This window comes from Gracilinanus agilis, chromosome 4 (genome assembly GCF_016433145.1).
Source record: "Gracilinanus agilis isolate LMUSP501 chromosome 4, AgileGrace, whole genome shotgun sequence".
NCBI classification, from domain to species: Eukaryota; Metazoa; Chordata; class Mammalia; order Didelphimorphia; family Didelphidae; genus Gracilinanus; species Gracilinanus agilis.
Window position 1 is genome coordinate 119,559,581 of NC_058133.1, and position 27,108 is coordinate 119,586,688.

The 27,108-nt window shown below is 35.1% G+C and overlaps 1 protein-coding gene across 1 annotated transcript in view; it reads left to right on the plus strand.

Annotated features, from left to right (window-relative positions):
* The window catches only part of RPS6KC1 (ribosomal protein S6 kinase C1), a 203,602-nt gene that overhangs the window by 171,932 nt on the left and 4,562 nt on the right, over positions 1-27,108 (plus strand). The window contains exons 15-16 of the mRNA XM_044674955.1: positions 21,677-21,759; positions 23,439-23,534. Coding sequence (XP_044530890.1) covers positions 21,677-21,759; positions 23,439-23,534 — 179 coding nt within the window. The remainder of the gene's footprint in view (positions 1-21,676; positions 21,760-23,438; positions 23,535-27,108) is intronic.

The following is a 27,108-nucleotide window of genomic DNA, read 5'->3' on the forward strand; positions in this document are numbered from 1 at the left end:
AGTACAAATAATGATTTCTGCTATTGCTGGGGTTAAAAGAGATCAACTAAGTTGGCAGAAGGGATGTTTTCATGATATGTGCTTTATATTTAGACACAGAGCATTAGTTTGTGGAAATGAAGGATTTAAGTATCAACTAAGTGGTTAAGTAAAATTAAATTTCACCTCTGAACTTCTCTAGTGCTATAGTTCCAAAGATTTTTATTCATACAGAAGAAGCTAAGAATCTTCCATTATGTCGAGTGAAAGTTAAATGCAAAGAAAATTTTTGAGCTAGTAGAATATGAAAATTTAATGGTAACAGGTAATTTGACCAAATGTAAAGCAACTAACTTAATATGGGGAAAATATGAAGAAAACAAAAGAGGTGTTTTGGAATGATACCAATGTGGCTGGCATGTATAATGAGTAATGAGCACATTGAAGTTTTAGGAACAAAAAAAGAAGAAAAAAGTTGAGGGAAATACAGAAAACATTCAAATATTTTTGGTTAATATTGAACTATTATCTTGGACACATGAACCCTCTTGTTTAGCCTAACCTTAAGCAAAACTCAAGAGCTCTGTTATATCCACTTTGATGCTTTAGTGTTCTTAATAACAACTCTTAAGAGCAAGGGCTAGGCAAATGGGGTTAAGTGACTTGCCTAGGGTAATTCAGTTAGAAAGTGTCTGAGGTCAGATTTGAACACAGGTCCTCTTTAGTGTTCTTTTAAAGGGATTAGCACCTTAGTTTGTACTGTTTCTTAGCTTTTGTTTCCTCTTCCCATTGCTCTCTCATGTCTTAATCATTGACTCAGAAGTTTTTCTGATTGCCACTTAAACATATTTAGTTATTTCTCTGTAGGAAAACAAATGTTTTTCAAATAAGTCACTGATCATGAAAGAATCCATGAGGTTTATGTTTTTGACAACTTGAAAATTCTACAACAAAGTGAAGATCCTGATAAAGGAACTTCTTGTCTCAACTTGTCAAGCCCAGTAGAGTTTTGGAACTAGATGTGGCTCAGTATTAGGGCACATGTAGTAGGAGAAGAAGGTGCCCTATTTCAATTCCAAGCCATCTTTTATCTGGTCACTTCCTGAAGAAAGTGTATCAGATGTATCAGATCTAGGAGTTTGAGTTCCCTCTATCTGGGCAGCGAGGAGACAGGACTCACAGGTTTGAACTTCAGGATGTGTCCTGTAGCCACCTACCTTCAGAAAGAAGTCCCCTCGTTTGGCATTAACCTTGTACCAAACTGCTCATCTCTCTCTCTCTCTCTTTCTCTCTCTCTCTCTCTCATCATTCTGTTATAAAACAAACATTCCTCCCAATTCTTGCTCTTTCCCATTTTGTTTTATACTTTCCAGGCTGGCCCAGAGTGATTGGTTTCAAATGGTAGGAAGAAATAGGGAATTTGTTCCATAGAATCTGTTTATATGTCACACCAGCATACTCCAAGAATAGTACTTCTTTGACTGAAGAAAGGAGAAAATTTACTCTGAGATATCTTTCATATACGAATTATTTTAAATATTTCCTTTTGTTGGTTTCTTCAGGGTTAACTGAGTGTGTGGACTCTGAATGCTTTCCTTTAAGGGAACACTGAAGTAAAGCACTTTTGTTCATTTTCATAATGTTATCACCTGACACTTTTAGGGGAAGTTTGCTTCAGCATTAGATTGTTAGGGGAAGAAAGATTTAATCCTTTCTATTTACTGTAAACCTTTTTCTTTAAGAGCTAAGAAGAATTCCTTCATTCAAAAGAGAAAAAGGGGAATAGATACTTGAAGCTTTAAATAATTGCCTCAGTGTGAAGCTTCCTACTTTTCAGACCTAAGCTGATCTTAGAAGATAGTCAATGAACTTGCTTCACAGCTTTATTGCTTTAAAAAAAAAACAAAACACCACCACCACCACCAAACAGTGAAGTATTTCCTGCTTCTGATATTTTACAAGAAAAATGCAAAGTGCTGAGTCTTAAACACCTGGTTATAATCATTGGCAAGATGTAGTACTTGATATATGTACCTTGTGAGATCTTGTCCATTATAAACTTTGTGGAATCATTTGTGTTGACTCCTTTTATCTACTTCTTTACAAATGCTTTTAAATAGTAACATAAGACAAAAATGCTAAAGTTAAAAAAAATAGATGATGTCTGCAAGGCAAATAGAATTCCTAAAGCTGCCATAATAGCCATGTACATGTAGCACTATCTGTGTGATTTGTTTGAGAAAGAGCAGGGAAAGGAAGAAAGAAGGCATTGGGAAGAGAGAGAGAGGGAGAGAAGAAGGAAAGGAGTTGTGCTTCTTGTTTTTACCATTTTCTCATCAGTCATCTTTAATGGTTTTGGTTGGGTAATACTCTGACACCTGATGGCTCTTCAGAATGGAGCTGTTGTGATATGATCAATGGAAAATGGTGCATGATATTAATTTTTTCCCACTATAAATTCAGGTTAAGGAAGAAAAAGAGAGTACAGAACTCAGAATTATCATTATAACCAGTCAACCAGAAGTCATACAGTAGTTAGTTATCTTATTTTTTACTTCATTTCGGAAGATTCCTATATCTTAATAGTGCCTACAGAATTCTGTGAACAAGGGAATCTTGTTTCTGAGATACCAGATCAAACTAAATAAAAGAATTTTTACTCAATTTATATTATAATTAATTTCAAGGGAAACCTTGAACCAAAACCAACTTGTCAGGTTCATTGTGATAACTAGAAACTTAAAATTGGCCAGTGAAAAGAAATCAAAAGCAGGTATTTTGTCAACTATGACTAGCCTGCACCAGGTTAGCATACACTCTGGACTTGAATTCCCAGATTTTGGGGAGCTAAACTCCAGTAACTCTCTTGTACATGTAGAGCACAAAAATTTCAGATGAGATATCATGGTGGGATAGCCATTGTGCTAGAATCCAAGGTGAGCAAAGGAAGTGAGTCAGGCGAGAGCACAGAGCTCCTTCTGCATCTTTTAGACAAGAGAGGTGGCCAAGGTTTTTTATCTCTCAAAAAAAATTTAGTTGATTTCTTCTGTTTTGATATTATAATCATCTATGGAAAAATCCCTCTTCCTTTCCCTCCCTTTTAAACCTTTATTTGTAGTAAAGAAAAACAATTGAACAGACACACCCATTATAGTAACCACTTCTGAAAACATTCTGTCCTACTAGTTCCCTTCTTTTCTTCTATGAGCAGGTTTGTATTATTAAAATGTGTTCTCTGGGATCATTATTGGTTATGCAGTTAACTTGGAGTTTGACTTAGTAATGTGTATATTTTCCTTTTGGCTTTTCTTGAATTATTCTATATCCATTCATATATATCTCCCCATGATTTTTTGAATTTCTTTTATATGTTTATTTTACCTCTTATAAAAAGAAGTATGGTGTTGTCAGTAGAGAGGTTTACTTTAAGTCAGAATTTGAGTTTGGATCTTTTCTCAGACACTGACTAGCTGTGTGACTTTAGGCAAGTTACTTAAGCCCTCTCAGTTTAGGTTTCATCATCTGTAAAATAAGGATGATGATAATAGCATCTACTTCATAGTGTTATAGTGAGGAGCAAATGAGATAATATACATAAAGCACTTTACAAAACCTTAAAGTACTATATAAACACAAGCCATTATTATATATTCCATTAGATTCTTACACAACAGTTTTTAGGAGCCATTTCCCAATCTGTTGGCACACACTTTTTCTAGGTCTTTGCTACCACAAAGAGTGCTACTATGAATATATGATGCGTATTGGACTTTCATTTCTATCTTTTACCTCCTTGAGATATATACCTAGGGGTAGGCATAAACTTTTCTTTCACAATTCTAAATTGATATCTGGAATGTTTTAAGCTCTACCAATAGTGTTGTATTTGTGTGATTGCCTTTTCACATCCTTACAACGATCAACCCCTATTTTTTGTTATCTTTGCTGGTTTTCAGGGTTTGAGGGTTAGGGTTAGGGTTAGAACATCTAAGAGATGTTTTAATTTGCTTTTAATTTGTAGCCTATTTTCATTTAGACATTAAAAAAAAATCCTTACCTTCTGTCTTAGAATCAATACTGTGTATTGGTTCCAAAGCAGAAGAGTGGTAAGGACTAGGTAATGAGGGTTAAATGACTTGCCCAGGGTCACACAGCTAGGATGTGTCTGAGGTCAGATTTGAATCTAGGATCTCTCATCTCTAGACCTGGCTCTCAATCCACTGAGCCACCTAGCTGACCCCTCATTTAGACATTTCTAGTTTGAAATTCTTCTCTTGAAAATTGTAAATATCTTTTGAACACTATAAGTAGTGGGAACATTTTGATGCTTATGCCTTCTCTCTCTGTGTTACAGTTTGTGCCGCTAGCCTGAGCTAATAACTATAGTGAAGATATGGTGTGAACTTTTAAGCACCTCATATGTCCCTACCATGTTGCACAGTATTTAAGTAGTCATTGAAGTGTTTGAATCAAGCACATATAAAGAAAGCATTCAAGAACATTGTATACTATTGAACAGATGTCATCATTTTCTATAATAATCAAGAGGGAGAAAAAACAACTCTTTCCACTTCAGGAATGATAAGAGCCCCAAACTAGCTTATGTGTAATCACTGCAGAAGAATATGAATAGGGAAGATAAGATAAAGAAGCTTTATTCTTTAGCTAGAATAATAGTGAGAGAATTAGGAATTTGCCTGGAGGTTCCTATGAGGCCTGAAATGAGTTCTCCCAGCCATTTCCCTCATTTGTAGCATAGGGCATCCACAAAACCATATTTAATTTTTAGATCTTATAAACTTTTAACCTTTCAACTTTAGTAACTTGATTGTAGCAGCTGTAGAAAATTCTATAAATGACAATCAAAGACATTGATTTGTTTTCTTCACAGGTCATTTCTATTTGCTATGGGATGCAATATTTTTAAAAAATCAGAGCCTTTCCCAGGCTACGATGATCACTTTTTTTCCATCACAGCAAGGACACGATGAATGCTATGCTACAATGTCTTTTCCCAAAGTTTAATGAATTTTGTGGAAAGAATGGAAGGTATGGGTTCAAGTCCCTAGGCTATACTGTATATAATATTTGCTAGCTCTGTGACCAGGGCAAGTCACTTTAATCTCTTTTTCTGAGCCTGAGCTCCTTATTCTATTAAAATGAGAGAATACTTGTACTGTCTTGCTGTACTGGTGTAAGGAAGCTGCTTTGCAAACTGTGAAGAACTACATAAAGGCAGGATGTTTTGCCATTTTAAAAAAATATGCCATTTATATAATTTCTGTCCTACCTAAAGTCCATGTTATTAAAATGCTAAATATAGAGATAATTTATGCTGACTTTGGATGTGTTTTTTGGGATGTCACTGGGACATCAGGAGGATTCCTGAGATAATGTGTGTTGTCTCTTATAATCCTTAAGTGGAAGGTGCTATCGAAATAGAAGAGAGTGAACTATTAACAGCCAGCCCTTTAAGACTGACATAAAAGAGAAAAAATGCCAAATGAGAAAATAGGGAATTTGGTTAGCTAGAATTTTAACCGGATTCCATTGCTGAATAGTGGTGTTTTGTAGAAGATTGGTCACTGGGCTAACGAAAGGCATTTTTTCACTCTTCTTCATCCCCCAAATTTAGCTTGATATATTGCTGGACACAAAAAACCTCTTTCTTCTGTGTTTCTTTCTTTTTTTGCTCTTCAGTCATCAGCTGTAGTAGAAGACTAATGCTTTGCTCCTGCATAGAAAATCTTTATACACAGCAAGGGCTAGGGAGAGAAATTGACTAGGATTTTGTAATTCGAGTCCCTTTCAATTAGCAACAGATGCTGCAGGGAAAGGCTGTCTATGGAGGAACACAGTACTAATGTTCTCGTGCCCTAGGTGAAACGGAAATTTTCAATGCACAAAAAAGGTTGTGGGCTTTTCCTTGGTCCAGGTATGTCACTAATGAATTGATCTAATGTGTGCTTTTCCTTGCTGCATCTCTCCTTACCTGGGATCGTGTATACATGATTAGTCCCTTGGAAGAATGTTGCCAAAATTTTCTACCATTTCTGATGGTGATTTAATATTTATTGAGCACTCATAGTAGTCATGAAAAACTCAGTCATGCCGTTCCTTTTCGATCTGAACTTATGAAAGCGAATATGGTGCCAAATTTTAGGGACTCAGAAATTGGCACAGGTACAACCCCTTTGTCCTTTCTTAGTTCTTAAGGTTCGGTCCCTATTTGTTGCTTAGATTTCTTCTGTCAGAGATAACTACAGGTTTTGAAGGACAGAAATTTAGGGTCAGATTTATTTTGATGATAAAAAGAAAGTACGTATATGCTATGGCATTAGAGAAGCATCTATTCTTTATTGGAGAAGCTCCCGCCCTTTCAAAACATTTAATAAACTGTGGCTTCTAAACTTTCACATAATATTGATATTCAAATAAAGTGCTGAATTATTGATGTGACATTATAAGCTCTATCAATGTCTATATATCATATTAAATAAGTTACCCCTTAAAATCAAGGGGTATCAACAACAAATGTTGACTTACTATTGATTTTTATATGACCTTTTAAGAGCAGTGTTTCATTTCTATAATTTAAAGAGTGAAAAAGATCAAGGGCTTACATACCAGAAAAAGAGAGGATGCATTGAGGAAACTTTGATAGGAGAAATAAACATATTTTTCTAAATTAAAAACATAACTTCTTTGTTTGTGGCACCTTTCTTCTAAGAAATTCTAAGCAATTTTTAAATGTTATTCTGTTCCTTACTATTTCCTGGGAGGAAGTTTAAAAACAGATAGTTAAGAAGGTTAAAAACAACAGAATATAATGCCAAGGAAGATTCTGGAGTTTCCTCTGCAGATTTTTAGAAATGTAATGAATAGCAATAGTAAAAGTAGAAGTTAAATATCTACAGGCAAGGGAATGGAGTAGATCAGGGTTGTCAAACTCAAATAGCAGTAGGGGTCAATAAATCATACATAGGATACCTACATCTACATATTGATTAGAAAACCACATATTAACATTATTTATATTCTGTTGCATTTTAATTTATTTCGGTAAATATTTTCTAATTACATTTTTAAAACCCTTACCTTCCGTCTTGGAATCAGTGCTATGTATTGGTTCCAAGGCAGAAGAGTGGTAAGGGCTAGGCAATGGGGGTTAAGTGACTTGCCCAGGGTCACACAGCTGGGAAGTGTCTGAGGCCAGATTTGAACCTAGAACCTCCTGTCTCTAGGCCTGGCTCTCAATCCACTGAGTTACCCAGCTGCCCCCCTAATTACATTTTAATCTAGTTATCACTCATGGTTGTTGAATATCTGACATTTCAGCCTGAGGACATCTATTTTTTTTTTTTCATTCTGTGCCTATCACTACTCAATAAACAGAAACCAAAGAATAGTTTTATGTGAATACTCAAGTATCTTGTTGAAACCATCACAGATATAATCCTTGGAGTCTTGGATCCCCCTTGTTTTCCAAGTCTAATGATCTTAGCCAGCTGTATTGTTTCTTGATGGAAAAAGAAAGTTTTGAATTAGGTTTTGGGGGTGAGATAATTGCACAAGGAGCCAAGGATATTCAACTTTGCCCATTGCACAAATGTGTAAACTTGGTCTTGATTCCTCTGTTTTTATGGCTTTTCAGTTTGCTCTACAGTTTCCAGTATAATTTTAGTTTTGTCTTTCGGTGTATATGTGAAGGGAAGGGATATGTGATCTTTCCCCTTCTCCATTAAGTTAATGTAGTCCTTTAAGGTCCAGAATTTAATTACAGGATATATAGCAGACATGAAGGAGTTTCCTTACGATCTCATAAACAAGGTTTGAAGAAGTACCTTTAAACTGAGAAGATTATGGGGTCAGGGCAATTGGATGAAAGCAATTGATACCATATAAGAACCATAGTTGATTGAGAGAATAATTCATGCTCCATTAGAGTTAGAAGTTCTTTTGGAAAAGCCATTTTTTCTTGTCCTGAGGACATCAAGAGCTGTGTCCTCTCCACCATATCCCTCTTCGTTAGACCATGTCATTGACATAGCAGGGTATTGGAGGACTATTTGGATGGATGGAGTAACAGTAGAAGATAATGAGATATTCATGCATTGGACTAGGTTAGACTCAGGGGCCTGTAAGATCTTGTCCAAATCTGAGCATTCTGAGAAATGAGCATTAACTGAAATATTTCAGTGTCTGAACAACTTCTTCAAGGTACAGAGGAAGATAGTTGCCTTCTCCTTTACCACATTTATGTAGCTTTCAGGTCTATGTGAGTCAGAAAGAGAGATTGCATAGTCACTTGTCATTTTGACTTGCTCCATTTTTCTTGGATTTTTAGACCAAGATGGGGAGGTTTGCACAGAGGAGGGTTAAGTAATACCTATTTCTCTCTTCACTGTCCTTTACACTCACTCTAATCATAAGTGGCAACTGTTCCTCTGTCAAATTAACCTGTATTAAAATAAAATAAAGCATGGATTTGTGACTTTCTGAAAACCTTGTTTTAGTCTTAAAGTTGGGTTAACATTCAGTCATGGTGAGATATTAAAGAACCTAATTCTTTTAGAGAAAATCCTGAAATTTATGTGCTCTTGGACTAGATTAGTCTACTGAACCTCTTCCAGTTCATTGAATAGTTCTTTGGCATGCAGAAATGAGTAAAATAAATGCAAAGTACATTTTGTTGTGCAAAATACTTTTTCTGTTTTATTTTAAAATTTACTCACATGTTAAATCTTGAAGCGTACTGTTGGTGTCTGAATTATTAGTATGAATTAATGAGATTCTACTATGTAGATATAATTTTCCATATTGGAAACTCTTTTTGGACAATGTTAAAATGAAAGTTCTGGAATTTGACTCATTTGTTGCCACACATTTGGTGTTCTTAAAAGAATTTTGGGTGACTCAGAATCTGGTACTGGAGCTAATTGGTTCTTTCTCTGCAACATATTAAAAGATAACACTAATTAGAATTTGTGACACTGATTCATTGTCATTAGATGATTAGTTTCTTAAGGGAAGTGAGAGGAAACTAGTGGGGTATAGAAAAGTGAAGGAAGAATAAAAGGTAAAAGAATGATAACTAATGTTGGTGGTGATAAAATCACACCATTCAAACACTCTTCATTAGAGACAGCAATGTCCTTTCTGGTCAGCTGCTTGAGTTTTTTTTTTTTTTTAAACAGGTTAAAAGTAAAATTTTTTTAATTAAAAGTGATTGAACAAAGCCAAGCTTTGCTTTTTGTCATTACTATTTTTCTGTTTGGGGGGAATAATTTCTTTTTATTTGTCAGTTATTTATTAGAAATTTCTTTGTTTACCATTTATAGTACCTGCTTATTCATAGGGATTTTTTTTACATAATACTTCAAATATAAACCTGTAAACTTCACATGTAAAATCTAAAACTCCTGGCTATGAATAGAAACCTAGGTTCGATAAGATGGATTTTGCTGGGAATGGATGAGAACAGTGACAAAATTTGAAATTTCTAGTTATTAATTCAATAATAATTCACTTGAAATTATTTCTCTTTTTTTGAGGCTTAAAAAACATTTTTTAAAAGAAAACTTTAAATATTTTTAAGTAGTCCTGAATACTTGTTTGGTATTTCTTTATCATTCCTCACTTTTGATCCCAGAGAAGGATGCCCAACTGTTCACCTGGTGTTTTAGTCTGTTTCATAGCAACTGCCACGTGGGTATGTATTAATCAGTGTTCTTGGCTTATGCTTGAAATCTTTTGTACGTGTTTTGCCAGTGAAGCATTTTTAGTGCAGCCATTGCAGTTTTGACAGTCATAAGAATCTCATGTCTTTCCTACCCTCAGTCATCAGTGTACATGCGCAGTTTTAGAGTATGTCTCTGAGAGTTTTTTTAAATTCAGAATCATTGGACTTGACAAAATGTTTATAGATCATCTTGTCTGCCTCTTTACTTTCATATAGGGACATACACACATATCAGAGTCTCTTCAGTTATAAAAAAGCCAGAGAAGAAGAGATTTGATAAGTCATTCTTTGCCCCTCCTTACCCCCCAGTCCTCACTTACACATTCTATTTAATAATCATCACTTTTAGAAAGTTTTTCCATGTATCTCACTGAAGTCCTTTCTGCTACAACTTGGATTTTTGTTCTCTACATTGAGGATGTTGAAGAGCTGGTTGCCATCCTCTGTGTAATAATCACTCTTGTACCTGAAGTCTCATTACACCACGTTTCAGTCTCAAATCAACATCAGTGAATGGCTTCTGTTTGTAATACTGTCATCTTGATGGTAGTTAATCTCTTATTTTTCAGAAGTGTTTCAAGAATTTTAAGCTATACTCTTAGAAAAAGAGAACTTAAAGCTTAATTTTTGTTCGTCAGGATCCCTGTTCTATTTTTAAAATCAGCCTTTTCTTAATAATTGGTGTATAATTAAAGATGAATTTTAAAGATCATGTAAGTAGCCTACCTTGATATTGTTGAGTCAGTTTGACTTCAAAATATTTTGTAAACCTTATGCTGCATAACTAATGTTACTATTAATGAGAGAGGACTAATTAACACCTGAATATGCTGCTTTAGGGTGCAACAAAGGGGAGGGAAAGAACCAGGAAGCTAATGGTACCTGATAGAAGAAGAGAGCAGGGAAACTAGGAAAAACAGGTGGGGATGAAGAAAAGAGTTTTACAAATATTGTATGGTGGTAGAATTCCCATAACAGCTACTTCATTGGCACTTCTGACTCTGAAATTACATGTCTTCAGCTATGTAAAGATCTGAATAAGAAATGGAGAGCTGACTGAGCTTGGGATCCCAGAACTTCCACTAACTGACTCCCTTTTGTGTTCTTGAAGAAGCCCTTAACATTTCAGTATCTGTACCTCCTTTTCCGACTGGGACTCATCAAGGCATTGTGTTGGTTCATATCTTGGAAGCATTATAAATGATCATTGCCCGACTCAGTAAAGACCATAGTAGAATACTGCTGGGGTGGCACTTGAGTTTTAGATTCATCACTTAGAAATCTGGGTCATAAAATCTACAGAAGGAAGAAGGAAACTTCAAGGAAACATGTATAGAGCAGTGCTACCTCTAAGAATGTGGAAATTGGGGCCATAGCATAAAGCCAGACCTATCTAGTGTCAGATAATGGGTCTACTTGTGATTTTTTTATTTTTCCTTCCCCCCTTTTTGTGAAGCTTTTTGCAAAAGGGCTACTTATTTCAAAGATAGAATGAGAACAGAAGTGCAAACTGCAGTTTTGCTTTTTTCCTGTTCTGTTAATCAGTTACCTGTCTACCAGAGGATGGACAGGGAAAATAAAAGATGAAATTAGAAATGTGTTCCTACTTGTATGATTAACTCTTTTCTTGAAAAATTTTGTTCCCATTGTTTCTCACTTAAGAACCTTTAGTTTTCCTCTCTTGCTTATTCATTCAGTGAATTAGCCAAATTTCAACTAGTCTAATGAGGCACATGAGTCAAAAAGGCTAATGTGATCTTAGGGCGCATTAATAGAAAACCGTGATGTCCAGAACAATGGAGTTGTTACTCTGTACTCTGACATGTTCAGCTTACATCTGTCATATTGTATTCAGTTTTATGCAGAGTATTTTGTGAAGTACTTTGACTAACTGAAGCAAAGGAAGGCAACCAGGAAGGTTAAGGGCTCAAAATCATGCCACCTGAATATAAGTTCAAGGAAATGGGAATGTTTAGCTTAGAAAAAGGAAAAATTAGGGGGGACCTGGCATCTGCAGGGATATTATTCAGGAAGTAAGATACAGAATAGATTTGATGTATCAAGAATTTGATGTCAGAGAATAGAGACTTTTGCAGGATAGACGAACCCTGACCTATAAAATCTGAGGTGTATATAATTTTTCCAAATAAATTACTATCACTGCCTTCTCTGACCCCATCCCTGTGTCTGAAAGTGTGACCCTTATGACCTTTAAAAAACTTGTGTTTTTCTTTGGGGGGGGTGGATAGAAGGAAGAGAATGAGGTTTCAGCTTTAGAAGCAGCCCTTTTCCAATGTAAGGATTGCAGCACTTTTTTGTATTAGCTGAAAACTGGGAACAAAGTGGGTAAATATTGTGTATGAATGCAATGGAAAATTATTATGCTATAAGAAACAGAAAATATGAAGAATCCAGGGAAACAAATGATTTATATAGTGACATAGCATGAATTAAGCAAAATCAGGAGAATGATATTCCCCGTGACTATAATAGTGTAATTGAAAAAAATGATAAACTGTGTGACCCATTGCATGTCACTTAACCCTAATTGCCTAGCTCTTACTTTACTGTTCTCCTGTGGAACAGATATTTAGTATTGATTCTAAGACATAAGGAAGGTTTTAAAAAAAAGAATATTAAAATGAAGCCGAATGTTGAATAATTATAATGATCATTCTTGATACCAGAGAAAAAATGAGCATAAGCTTCTGTCCTTTTTATATTTAAGTGAGGGGACTACAGGTACACTATATACTACACATGGTCACTATTAGTTGATTTTGCTTAACTGTTTTTTTTTTTAATACAAGGAGGAATGATTAGAACTGGGCAGGGATGGGTGGGAAGAAAGGAAGTTATATTTAGAAATGCCTTTAGTGTAAAAAATAAAAGACCTCAATAAAACATTTTTCAGTTAAGAAATACAGGCAGAAAAGAAAGATGCTTAAAATTAAGGAATATTTTGTGGTAGTTTATTATAGGAACAGATTCCAGGGCAAAACTAGCCTACCTTCCTTGTGTGTATTTATCCCTAAAGCTTTCTACATTGTTGATTTTTAAATAGTACACTGCCATACTGCTTAAAATCTAACCAATTAGAAATTAATTTGTATTGACAACAACAGCAATAATAACAATAACAACAATAATAAAACACTCTCATTAGAAGAACCTTCTGAGGCAGACAATCCAACATATTCTTTTTTTATGCCTTTTTTTAAAACCCTTAACTTCTGTGCATTGGCTCCTTGGTGGAAGAGTGGTAAGGGTGGGCAATAGAGGTCAAGTGACTTGCTCAGGGTTACACAGCTGGGAAGTGTCTGAGGCCGGACTTGAACCTAGGACCTCCTGTCTTTAGGCCTGACTCTCAATCTACTGAGCTACCCAGCTGCCCCCTCACGATATTCTTGAGCTAGATCTGTGATCTAAGTGTGGGCATTCCTTTCAGTGGTACAGATTGAAAACTGTTCATCTTTGCATCCTGTTTGTTTCTTGTCCATACCGTCATCTAAAGCCTCCATAAAGAATCCATTTAAACTGCTGGATTCCTTTAATATTTCATGGATACTAATTCAATGCATAGACTTTCTATTAATGATCGTTCTTGATAATGAAGTCTTACCTTTAGGACAACACTGGTAATATGCTCTGACCTTCTTATGTCTACTGTACCTCTACTCATTGCCCTCATTTGCACTTCTTTCTATCCAATTATACAGTGAAGAATTAAGATGTCAAAATCTGTAAAAACATGGAAACTTTCAGAGAGACGATAAAGCTACATTTGTGTGGATTTGTTCCATCGTAGAATCTGTTGGAAGGAACCTCAGAGACCATCTAGTCCAAACTGACCTTTAATAAGAATTCTTTCTACAACGTGCTGGGCAGGTAGTCATCTGTCCTTTCCTTGAAGAACACCACTGAAAGGAAGCCCACTACCACTCCAGGTGGTCCCATACCACTTGTGGATAGCTTTAACTGAAAGGGAGAGTGTTATTTTTTTTCTCTAATAACAAGCTTGAATTGACCTCTTTGTAGCTTCCTTTCACTGATTCTAGTTCTCCCTGCTGGAGCCAGGAACATCTCTTTCACATGACAGTCCTTCAGATACTTGAAGGGCATTTGTCCTTGCTAAGTCTTTTTATCCAGGCTAAACATCCTCAGATCTTTCAACTAACCTTCATATGGCATAACTTCTAGGCCCTTCCCAATCATGGTTACCTTCCTTTGAACACTTTCCAACTTTTCAATGTCCTTCCTAAAATGTAGGACTCGGGTTTCATTAGTGTTCCAGATATTGCCTGAACAAGGCACATAGTACATTAGTATTGTTATCTCCTTACTTCTGCATATTGTTTCTCTTAATGTAAACTCTGATAGCATTCTCTGTTTTTTTTTTATTTCCATCTTGTAATGTTGACTCATATTCAGGTTATAAGCTACTAAAACTTTTTTTTTAATTAAAACAAATTGCTTTCTAGTAATTCCTTTATCATCTTGTACTTCTTTTCAAATTTCTTTCCTTATAATATCATTCTGAGGTCTTCCATATTGAATTAAAGGGAGTTTTGATTAAACAAAAAGAGACTTAGAGAAGTAATTTTAAAACATGTTTTTTAGGAAGAGTAAGAAAAGCCCAGGAGGAATGTTGAAGTGGGAGAGGTAAGACATCAGGGAGAGAGGGTTGCAGAACGTGAGGTGACAAGAATAGTGATAGCAAACTTTGCCTATTTCAGTATTTTCTATAAGTTTGGTTCTTATTAATTTTCCTTTCTATACCAAATGGCCCTTCTTGGGACCCTAATTGCAAGCTAATACTATTAGTTCTACAGTTAAGTGATGTTATGGGTTAGATAGGCTGCTGTGTTGTAGATTAGGATTTTAACCACCATTATTTTGCTTCTACATAAAAGTACATCCCAAGTTCCAAACAAATGATTGACAAATGAACATCTAGAATGCTACTCATTTATAGACTGAAGGCCTGAAATAATATTGTAGCAATGGAAACATTCAAGAAGGGCATAATGAGAGTGCCATTATATAGAAAAAATGTTATTGACTGTTTATTGGTATAAAAATGACTACTTTTAAACCTTGGTGACTGGGTGGTGCCAGTAACAAATACAGGAAAAGCAGGAGGTTTGCGATTTTGAGAGTAGGAAGGAGGGGAGAATGATGAGTTAGGCTCAGTAATAGCCCAAAACTGGCCAAACAAAATGCTCTAAATAGAGTTTTGAGCACTTAAGACAAATATTTACAATTATTTATGTTGACAAGAGGTAGACATTTCGCAGATAATTTTAATCTATAGGTAATCCTAAAGCCTTTATTTTAACCAGTGGTTTCAATGAATACTTAAATGAATCTGTGATCTCTCTTATTACGTGTTTTCCTTACAGTAGTGCAGGTATCAACTGATTTATTCCATTTTGTATAATGTGTTTCTTGTCAATCTTCCCATAGAACCTCCAAAAAACCTCTTCCCAATATTCTGGAATGATTACCAGTGCAAACTGTTTTTTCATCAAAAATTCATCTTTAATCTCCAAATAGTCACTATATCAACCTCCTTTTCTACTCATAGCTTTTATACCATTTTTTTGTGTTCAAGTCATTGTTAGTAATATCTTTTAGCCATTTGCCCACCAGATACCTCTCCCTTGTCTTTTTGCTCACCCACAGTTTTGATTTTTTTGGATTCTGCCATTTTGTGATAACATAGTCATCAATCTAATATCATTGGAAAAATATTGTTGTTAAAAAGATGAATTTGTGGTGTGGAACAGCTCTACTGTATTGAAAGTGTTGTGTATCTTCCCTAATTCAATCCAGCAGTCCATTTCTTCCTGCAGTTCTGGTCTCCATTTATCATTTATCTGTACTGCATGTCCAAGATAGGTTTACTGATCATTTAATTCAGTAGAATACCCATTTAGCATGTTCTGTCCTGCAAAATATTCATTCTTTATCCATTTGGATTTCTCTATATGGATTATTTTCATTGAGGAAGTATCATGGGGCTTAATGCTGTTGGCACAGCATAATCCACAAAAAAGAGCATCATGAAGATTTCACCATTTGTAGAGAATCTCTCTTCCATTCAGATTTTATTTAAGATACTTCTAACCCAAGACAAAGGAGAATACTTTTGACAAGTGTTCATCTTCTTGTTTTATGCTTTCCTTAATAGAGGATAGAGGAGCACTGAACAAAATTATCTCTACTACTGTCGATTCGTCTTTATAATCTTAACATATATATGAGAAAAAACTGTTGGAGAAGAGCCTTTAAATTTGCATTCTATAGAATAAAATTTTAATAGTAAACAAAATAATAAACAGTGAAACTTGTATTCCTTATGCCTTTTAGTTGGTTGTGTGACTAAAGACATGATCATCAGGAGAAAATTGTGAAGTCTTTGTGTTCCATTGTCATGTTTCATCAAAAAAACCATCAGTGTATGTGTTTATCATTGTCATAGGGATTTTTGAAAGATGAGAAAATAAGCATATGGTTCAGTAGTTGTTGAGGTTTTCTTGATTACCTTTTGGATAACAATATATTTATAATTTTTCCAGTTATTTACTATCTTTCTTTCAGACATTTTAAACATCCTTCCCTTATTGCTTTAAAAGCATTCATTTTTTTTAACCCTCATCCTCTACACTAGAATCCATACTAAGTATCAATTCCAAGGCAGAAGAGCAGTAAGGACTATGCATTGGGAGTTAAGTGACTTGCCCAGGGTCACATAGCTAGGAAGTGTCTGAGGCTAGATTTGTTCCTAGGACTTCCCATTTCTAGGAAAGGCATTTATTTTTCAATGCAAATCTCTTCTGTTTGTACTTAATCCAATCTAACTACTCTTCCCATTTCCATTTTTCTCAGTTGCTTATTTTTCTTCTTATAACATATCAACAAAGGAGTTACCTATATTTCATGATTCCTCTGTGATAAAGGAGGAAAATAGATGTCACAGTTGTTTCATTTAAAAAGTTACTTGTTGTTTTATGTTTTATTATAAATGTTTTTGAGATAATCTAGTTTAGTTATGTCTCACATCAAACCTTCCAGTGGGTCCCAACTTTTTTGGCCTACCGCCCCCTTTCCAGAAAAAATATTACTTAGCCCCCTGGAAATTAATTTTTTAAATTTTAATAGCAATTAATAGGAACGATAAATGCACCTGTGGCCATCACTGCTCCCCTGGATGGCTGCAGCACCCACCAGGGGGTGGTAGCACCCACTTTGGGAATCACTGCCTTAGACTAGTTTTCCTCTTTGCTGTTCTCTAGTGTTCTCTTCACAAATTTCACAAATGAGTTAGTACTATAAACTTATATTGCACTTGGCTGCTATTTTTCATAGCAAAGAAATCATATTTATTAGCTTATAAAGTTTCAAGGCTCTTTTGACCTCTTTCTAATGACACTTGATATCAATTCACCTCTGTTAGAAATGATGGTAATGAGTGTCAATGTCTTTTTCTTTGCTATTTCCCATTTCCTAGTACTAAAAGCTTGCTTGACTAGGTCATGTCAAAGCTTTCAAAAATATTTCCAGTGTCATCTTATTCTTCTTTGTTGGTGTTGATTTTGACTTTTGTTCTAATGAACTGATAGCCTGATCTCATGCATACAATTGATTCAGAAATGACTTCCTTATTGATAACCACTTGATTTCTGTCAAGACATAAAAGTTTTATTTTTTAAAATGTTTTCATGATGCTATTTAGCATAATAGAAAGATATATGCTTGCCAAGGCTATTTGCCATTGTCATGAAGTTTATGAGAGAATACAAATGGAATAAGGTTACCCTACAGATGGTGAAGTTCTACAGATGCCTTTACAAGGATTATATTGTGCCATTTGACGTCCTGGAACATCTCAAAGTCTCCTAAGTAAGATCCATAATTACTCAAAAGTGTTTATTTCAAGTACCAACTTCTAAATATGGCCTTTCCTGATCCCATAAAAGCTAATGCCTTCCCCTAAAAATTATTTTGTATTAAAATTTTGGTGATATTTATAGGTGCACATGTCTTTGACAATAGAATATGAGCTTTTGGGGGGCAGGTTTTTTTTAATCCCATTTGTATAGGACAGTGCCTGATACTTAATAAATGCTTCTTTTTTAAAAAATAAATGCTTCTTGATCAATTAATTGATTTACCCTAACTCTCTACACTAGAAAAATCAACTGTTATGGAGAATATCTCTTGTCCAGACTATTATGTGCAGTTGGATGAACAAACTAAAGAGCTTGTCTATCAGTACATATAACTCAGAGATATGGCAGATGGATAGTAAACTAGGTCCAGAATTGAGTAAGGGGAAGAGAACAGACAGAAATATATTTGGGAAACAGAAGTGACATTGTTATTGGAGCATACTACACACCACCTGGACAGAAAGAGGAATTAGGTGAGGGGTTTGGAAAATAAATCATAAACCTGGACTGTAGGCACGATAGAGGAATGATTGGGTACTTCCATTATCCAGACATCTATTTGAGCTGTCTCTGCCCAATGCAGGCCAGCTAATAGTTTTTTGGCTTGCTTTATCAATGATTTCATCCATTAAAAAGTAGAATAAAGCAATGAAAGGAACTGCTATTTTGAATTTCATTCTAACCAACAAGGAAGAACTGGTTGCTGGTTTAGAAATAATGGAAACCATGAAGGGAAATGACATTTCATCTTAGATTTGTTCTAGACCAGGAGAGAAAGGCTGAGCATAATCTAATACATACCTTTTATTTTAGAAGACAAGATTTAAAAGGATTCAGAAGAACATTAGGATCTAATGGACTGACATCTATAAGGGATATCAGCCTAAGTAGGCTTCAACAGTTCTCAAGAATGAAATTCTAAAGACACAGAGACAATTTCACTGAAGGGGGAAATAGGCATATTGTTTAAATGATTACTGTGGATGCACAGAGAATTCATCAAGCAACTTGGGTTTCAAAAATGTAGAGATGGAAGTAAAAAGAGATAATAGAGAATGAATTTTTTATGTGGTATGGCCCTGCAAGAATGATATCAGAGTTCTAAAGCCAGAAATGCTTTGGGGCTCATGAGGAAACATAAGGACAATTTTTCCCCATTTTGATATATTGTAGAAAAGAGTAGGATTAACGTTTCCTTTTTAGGATGGATGAGTCGATAATAATGGAAAGAGAAAAAGTAAAGCTGTGCAATTCTTACTTTTCTTCTCTTTTCTTCTACCAATAAAAACAAACTTTAGAACATCAAAAAAGTAGTCAATGGGGCATTGAGATTTCATAATAAGCAAGAAGATACTAAGAGACTATTTAGGATTATTTAGCTGTCCTTGATAAATCCATGTCATCAAGGCCAGGTGACCGATATGAAATAATTGGTGGAAGTATTTGCTGAAATAAGCAGAAATTATGCCAGAAGCCTCTGTAACTTTCAGAGATCTGTGAAAAGTCATGTAGAGGAAGAGAGATCGTTCAAGTATTGTAGGATTAGAGAATATTCCCTTTCTCCCTTTCCTTCTTTCTGACAAAATCAGAGGTCTTCTAGGGCTCTTCCAGAAATGTTTGATTATTTAAAAGAGGGAATTATCATTATGTGTGTGATTTAATTGAGTTTGGGATAGTCCCTAATGGAGCACAACCACAGTTAAACACAAGAGACTATTGTATTTGACTTTGCTGACTATTCACTTGGTTGATATTCTCTTATGTTTTTTCCAGAGACCTTACACTCTCCTGGTTCCCTTTTTAACTCTTAACAATCCTTTCTCTATCTTTCATTGGCTCATAGTCTTTCTTACATCTTTCAAGTGTATATTCCTGAAGTTCTGGCATTAGGTCTCCTTTTCTTTTCTTATTCTTCCTTGGCAGCCTCAATTACTCCCCAAACTTCAACTATTACCCTGACAAAGATGACTGACAAATCTACCTATCTGGCATTGACTAGACTTCTAATTCCAGATTCTCAGTGCCAGCAGGACATTGCTTCCTGGATGTCCCATTAATCCCCCAAACTCTTTATGTCCATCATCATCATCATCATCATCATCATCATCATCATCTTTTGTATAATGGCATATAATAATCACATTATATGTAATACATAAAGTAAATGTATATGGAGTGCATGTGTTGATAATGATAAAAAGCTGAGTTTATCTTTCCTTCAAAACCTATTTCTCCTTCTGACTTCATTGCTTCTATCAATGGCAATACCAACTTACCCTTTCTGTAATTTTGATTATTTTGTTTTTAGTTTTTGATTATTCCCATTTCTTACATCCAATATGTTACTAAGTCCTTTTTGATTTTGCCTCTATGATCTCTCTCTCTTATTTGTTCCCTCCCCCTTTTTATTCCCATTGTTATCTAGTATGGGTATTTTTTACTGCTCTGACTGGCTGGCATAGCATCCTAACAAGTCTTCCTGTCTCCACTCTCTTCTCACTTTAAGCCGTCTTTTCTACTTGTCCCAGAAGACTGAAAAGGCTTATTTTTAATAGATAATAAATTATTTCTATATCTGGGTTTAGAGTTAGAAGCTCAAGTCAGTCTCTGTCTCTGTATACATTCCTTTATGTTCCACCCAAAGAATTTCTCCCATCATAGAATAGATAGGAAAGTGAGATTATGGGAGAGATGTGAGATCTACCCTACTAGAACCATTTTATGCTGAATGTCCCTTATGTAGTCTCAACTAGTCCTTGGACTACTCATTAAGAATCATTGTGGAGGAACACTTATGACTGGATAGAACTAGATTTTGCCCCCGAGTAGTTGGGGATAGATGTAAGTGAGTGATTCACCATCGCTGGGGGATGGGGAGAGTTGAGTGTTTTATTTGGAGCATCTCCTGACTATCTCTTCACCAATTAGAGATGTCTTGGGATGTCCAAGGGAGGGATTAAATAAGGAACTCTCAAATTGTATTTTTGGACTGCTTAAAGGGACTTCATGGTCTTTGATTTTCGAGAGGAGCATAAACCAGTTTCTTGGAATTTTTAATTATCACAATACTTTTCTATAGTCCCCGCTGCTTTTGCCTGGCATTCCAGGTCTTCCATGGTTAAGCATCCCTTTACCTTAAACTATTACCCTGTAAGCCCTTCATATTTTAGGCATACTAGGCTGTATCCTATTGCTCATACATGTGCTTTACTTTCCTTACTCCAATTCCTTGCTTATATTATTTGCTGTGCCTAAAATATCCCTTTCCCATGCTTTCCTTAACTTACTCCTATTTTTGAAGCCTATCTCAAAATTCAGCCTTCTTCATAAAGTATTACCTAATAACACAGTTGGTAATAACCTTTTTCTCCTTCAGACTTCATTTAACATTTTATTTGCCTCCCATGCCTTGTTTTCTACTGTAATCAGTTATATATATATATATATATATATATGTATATGTCCCAAGTCCCTAAAATACTGTAAGCTCTGTGAGAACAAGGACAGTGTCTTATTTAACCTCAGTATCTAGCACAGAGGCCTGTATATAATAGGTATTTATCAAATGTTTCTTGAATTTTCTAATTGGATTTCCTTAACCTCTCATAGAATGCTAATGAGTAATAACTTGCAGAAGACTTTGAGAGTACAAGGGATTAAGTGATCTCTAAGCTGAATAATAGCCCCTCACTAAGAGTTGTCTACAATTTCCCCAAACTATAAAATAAACTGGAGTGCTAGTCTTATATGTTCATGCGACTGTTTTGAGTCTAGCATCTTGAAGGTGTCCCTCCATCAACTAAAGAACAAATGTCTCGTCAAAAAATAATGCAGCCACAGTAGGTGACAAAAGGGATAAGTAACTTTCAGAAAAATTGAAAGCCTAGTAGTATTTAGTATATGCTCTCTCAGCATTAAAAGGTCACCTTGTAAATATATGTTAATTTTGAAGGTGTAATTGACCTTTGGAATTTTAATACCAACTTTTTTGTGTGTTTAGAGGTTGGAGCAATTACCGAGGAAACAGAAGCCTGTGATTGGTGGAGTCTGGGTGCTGTCCTCTTTGAACTTCTCACTGGCAAGGTAAGCAGTGAGTGACTCAGGTTACTTACCATATTTTACCCAGGTGCAGCCCTAATTTCAAAAGATCTGGAATTTTAGCCCTTGGTGGCAATTTTAGATCTGGTTTTGATTTAGCCATTGTATTAGGAGCAAATAGAGAAATATTATATTTTCCTAAGACCCAAATGAATTGGAGCTCCAAAATTAAAAATAATAATTGTATCAGATGGAATACAGTAATAATAATATCCTAGTACACTGAAATGAAATATTCTTTTCTATGTTAAACATTATTAACAAATGCTAAATAAAATTCCCTGAATTATCCATTGTACATAATTATATGATTTAGTTATTCACTTATAAGTATTAAAATAGTATATTGTGATAATGTTTTAGAATTTTACAAATAAGTCATTTTAAATATTATGACTTAAAAATCATAAAATATTTATCTTTAAGAAATTACCATGTAATGTTCACATTTATAAGCAATGATTTATTTAGAAAATTTTTATATAAGTAAAATTTTTCTTAGTTTTTTTATCTGCTTATGTTTAGGCTAGATGTGTACACACTCAGAACAATGACTATTAAGCATGGTGCTTATGGGAAATAGAATTTTAAGAGATGCTACATATCTGTATTGGGAACCTATGGAAATGCATGTGGGAGAGGGCTGCTCTCCTCCCCCTCTCCACCATGCCTGAGGACATTTTTCACATCACCTGTCCCTTTGCTCAGCAGCCCAATGGGAGCACTTCTTCCCTCCCCTGTCTGGGGTAAGAGGGAGGCTCATATGCGTGTGATGGTTGCAGTTTGGGCAATTGATCTCTAAAAAGCGATTGCCATCACTGGTATATATCATGCCCTTTGGAAAGAAGGCAGCTTTGCCTTTTGTCAAGTAGTTGTGCATCTTTCTAAATGAGGAATATAGTATTCAATTAAGTAGAATGTTATATATTATTATATTTTATATTATATTACATGATATATTGTAGTATAATATATATTATAGCATTCAATTAAATCAGATTTTAAAAATTAGGCATTCTTAAGCATGCCCTGTGTAGTTTTTGTGTAAACATCTCTTCTGTGAACCTAGACAGCAAAGTGGTTCCATGATTAGTGTATGGTAGGACTGGAGCCAGGAAGAATTGAGTTCAAATGCAGCCTCTGACATTTACTAGCTATTTGACTCTGGACAAGCCACTTAACCTTTATTTGCCTCAGTTTATTCATTTCTAAAATGGGATTAATAATAGCACATCCCTCCCAGGGTTGTTGTGAGGATCAAACGAGATAATAATTGCAAAGTGCTTAGCCTGACACATAGTAAGTGTTATATAAATGTTAACTATTATCATTATCATTGTCATTATTATTATCTGCCCATACTGATAAAGCTAAAGAAGAGATGGGAGATTAGAAACCTAATATTAGTTTTAAATAGTGACAAGGAAGTATTGTGAGGAGAATTTTTAATAGTAAAGTGTAAAAGTAGCACTGGATTTGCCTGTTCCAGAAGACTGCCCTTCCTTTGCACAAATTTCAAAGTTAGAAGCTCTCTTCAGCCATATTCCTATAACTGAACTACTTGGGGGATGTCATAGAGATTGTAGTGCATTCCTTTAATGTGTCTGCTGTCATAGATGACGATGTTGTGTGCGATATTAAGTGTCCCTGATTGACTGTTTCAGAGTCTGGCTGAGTGCCATCCTGCAGGGATAAATACTCACACTGCTTTGAACCTGCCAGAGTGTGTCTCCGAAGAGGCCCGGTCACTCATTCAACAGGTAATTTAATCAACTTATGTGACCAAGTATACCAACTATGCAAATTAGCATCATCCCATAGCCCCCTGGACCCTAAAATAAATTTAGCAAGAATTTCAAATGTAAACTCTCACATTCGTGCTCTTCTGCTTTAAGTTCCTGCTGTTATAGGACGCTGGTAAAGATGGAGAAAGGCAGAAAAAACTTGCAGATTATTTGTCATTACTTAAACATGTATATTGTTCTGAGAATTTTAGTGCAACTTTGGGACACCTGTATACACACACATGTGTATGTGTATGTTTATATGCACATTTGTGACAAACAACTATGCTTGTATAAGTGCATACATCAATATACAGATTGTGTATGGCTATAGATACATATGTATATGTGTATATACATATCTAAATGTACACATGCTGATATATTAATAATAATAAATATAATTATGCATAGCTTACATATATAACTTTAGGGTTATATTTCCTAAAAGATGTTTGGTTAATTCTAGGGTTCCTCAAGAGAATGTAAGTTCTTGAAGGTTAAGTCCTGTTGTGTTTTTCTATTCCCATTCTCTAGTGTGAACTCTTGTACAATGTAGGTATTTAATAAATATTTGTGAACTCTTTTTGGATTGCTTATTAGCTCTAGGCATGTCAGAAGTTGCTTTCTTATAGCTTTTACATTTTGTGGAAGTATATCAGTGACTAGCTTTTGACTTTTAATTCTTTTTTAGAGCATTGTGGCAATTTGTAGAATTTATAGACAAGACCTACAAGATTTAGAGTTAGAAAGGGATCTTAGAAGTCATCCCGTCCAGCCCCTTTTACCTTTGAAGACACGTAGGCTCAGAGAACTTAAGTGACTTGTTCCAGGTCATGCAGAGATTGGAAGAGCTAGTGTTGAACTCAGATCTCCTGATGTTTGGTCCAAAATAATGTCCACTTTCTGTACTGACTTCTCAGTGCAAATGGAGATTCTAATCTAGTTAGATAATTCCTTTCAGTTTCTTTCACTGTTGTCTCCAAGAAATTAGTGTCAGATGGCATGAAGTAGATCATTGATATTCAATCCCTCATAGGCAGAGTTGGACATCGCTATCTGAACCTTAGTTAACTCCCAATGGAATTATCAATGATTTCATGAAGTGACCAAAAAATCAAATCGTCAATGTATATATTTTTGTCTCTAATTGACTTGCCTTGCTGAGGAAAATCTTGAGGGTTGCTATTAGTGTTTTATATCCGGCTTTCTGCACCACTTCCCATTCATTGTAGTTGCGTGAGATCAGAAGAATCTATCAGTTCTTGGGACCTTATGCTAATATGAAAAATAGAAAAGGAGCAGTCACTTTAAAAAGACAAAGAACTACTTTTTGAAGGGAAATAAGAAAGAGGATTCCTTTGCAAACTTTGAAAGAAGTAAATGCAAAGATCTGATTAGAAAGTGTGAGATGAAGCTATCCAGAGTTTTTCATAACTTCTTTGTCTAGTAGTTTAAAAAATCGAGTCATTTATTGTAATAAAAGAATAAGGGAGCTTTTAGTTGAGTCTTTGACAAAGTCTGTCATGCTACTTTTTTTTGAAAAGATGGAAAGATATATGCTAGATGGTAGTATCATTAAGCCTATTTAGAGTTATTTGAATGGCTGGACCCAAAATATAATCTTTGATAGGCTGATGTCTGCTTGGGAGGTGATATCCTGTGGAGTACCCCAGGGATCTGTGACTGGACTTGTTAATATACCACTAAATATAGATACACTTTGGAAGATCAGGCCAATAAACTAGTAAATCAGTTTTTTAATTTGCCTACTCAAGGAAACTACCACTCATGTTGAGGAAACTTCGGGAAATGGGAAAGGAGTTTATTGACATGATTGGCAACTTATCATTTTGACTCTCCTTTCCAACTTTCTCATAGATTGCAGAATTCATAAAAAAAATTCATAGGATAGTTTGGAGGAATGTGATTTTTCTGCTTTTTGGAAAATTGCACCCATTTGATTCTTGTGGTACTCAGCTTCCAATGATAATTTTCTTGGAACCTTTTTCCTGGAAAACATCTGGCATGCATAACCAATCAAGTTTGGCCAATAAAGTAATTGTCATTAATATGATATGAACATGTTAATGTTAACGCCTTTTTTTTATCCATTTCTGAAAAACAGAAATTATTGTTTTAGAATTTCCCAGTGTGTAAGATTGTATACTTAAGTTTGTATTTAGTTTAAGTTATGCTATAGAACCTTTGAGGCAAGTAGGTGGCTCAGTGGATAAAGTTCTGGACTTGCAGTTGGGAAGATCTGAGTTCAAATTATGCCTTGTAAACATCCTAGTTGTGTGACCCTCGACAAGTTATTTCCTTTTGCCTCTGTTTCCTCATCTGTAAATTGGGGATAATAATAGCACCTCCTTCCCATGGTTGTTGTGAGGATCAGATGAGAAGATATGATTAAGCTGCTATATAAATTCTAGTGTTGCTGCTGCTGCTGAAGACAAAAGATGTATGTGAAGCATACCACTGGAAAATAAATTTCTTCCATACTCTCATTCTTTAATGAATATTGTTTACACACTTCAGAAGAAAATAGCTTTAATCTGCCTTAGATCAGCCTCTAACTGACAAATATTCTTAAGAGATAGGGCTTGTTACTTAACACGATCTCTCTTGAGAGAATCTCTGTTGGAAGAATCTGGATGTGCTGTATAAATAAGTATTCTTTGGCAGTGTCAGCTTGTACTAACAAATATACAGAATCACTCCACTCCCTGAAGTGACTTCACTTAGTAAGAGTCAAGCTATGAGTCTTATTTGGATCATAATGTTTGGAGACATCGTCCTGTAGAGAGGTGATAGAAACAATTACTCCAAAAAACAAACTATTTATATTTTTCAGTTTTCTGTTGCTTGAGAGTTTAATTTCATAGTCAGAAATGTAATTTAACAGTATAACAAGTCCTTATCAGTGTGTTTGCAGTGTTAGCTTTGTGTTAAGATGCCTGATGCCTTCTATAATATTGAAATCAGTGGGAATGAGTAGTCTAATTTGGAAAATAAATGGAATGTATTTTGGATGTTCTTATAGTAAGAAAAGTATCATTTTGAAGGTTTTTTAACACCTTTTCAATAGCTTTCTTCTAAGTCTGGATGAAATTCAGTATTTGTCAAAACAATTTTTATTGCTCTTCCTTATAAAAATTCTTGGAGCAAATTGTGACTAGAGTATTTACCTTAACTCATTAGACACTTATTATAAGCCTACTATGTTTATACACCATTCTTAGTGCTAGGGGAGATAGTGTTTAGGTAAGATGTACTTCCTGCCCTCATATAAATTAGAAGATGGAGTGTGTGGAGATGGGAAGACCTATTGGGGATTAATGAAATAGTCAAGCAAGGTGGGTGATTAGGACCTGTACTAGTTTGGTGGCAATGGGAATAGTTATGTCAGCAGACTTTAGTAAGATTTTTTTTTATGTGCCAATAACTCTGCTAAGCTCTGGGTAATAATAAAGAAAAATGGGGGAAAATAAAAAGAAAGATAGTCTTGGCCCTTAAGGAAAGAGGGAAAGAAACTTAATCTTCATTG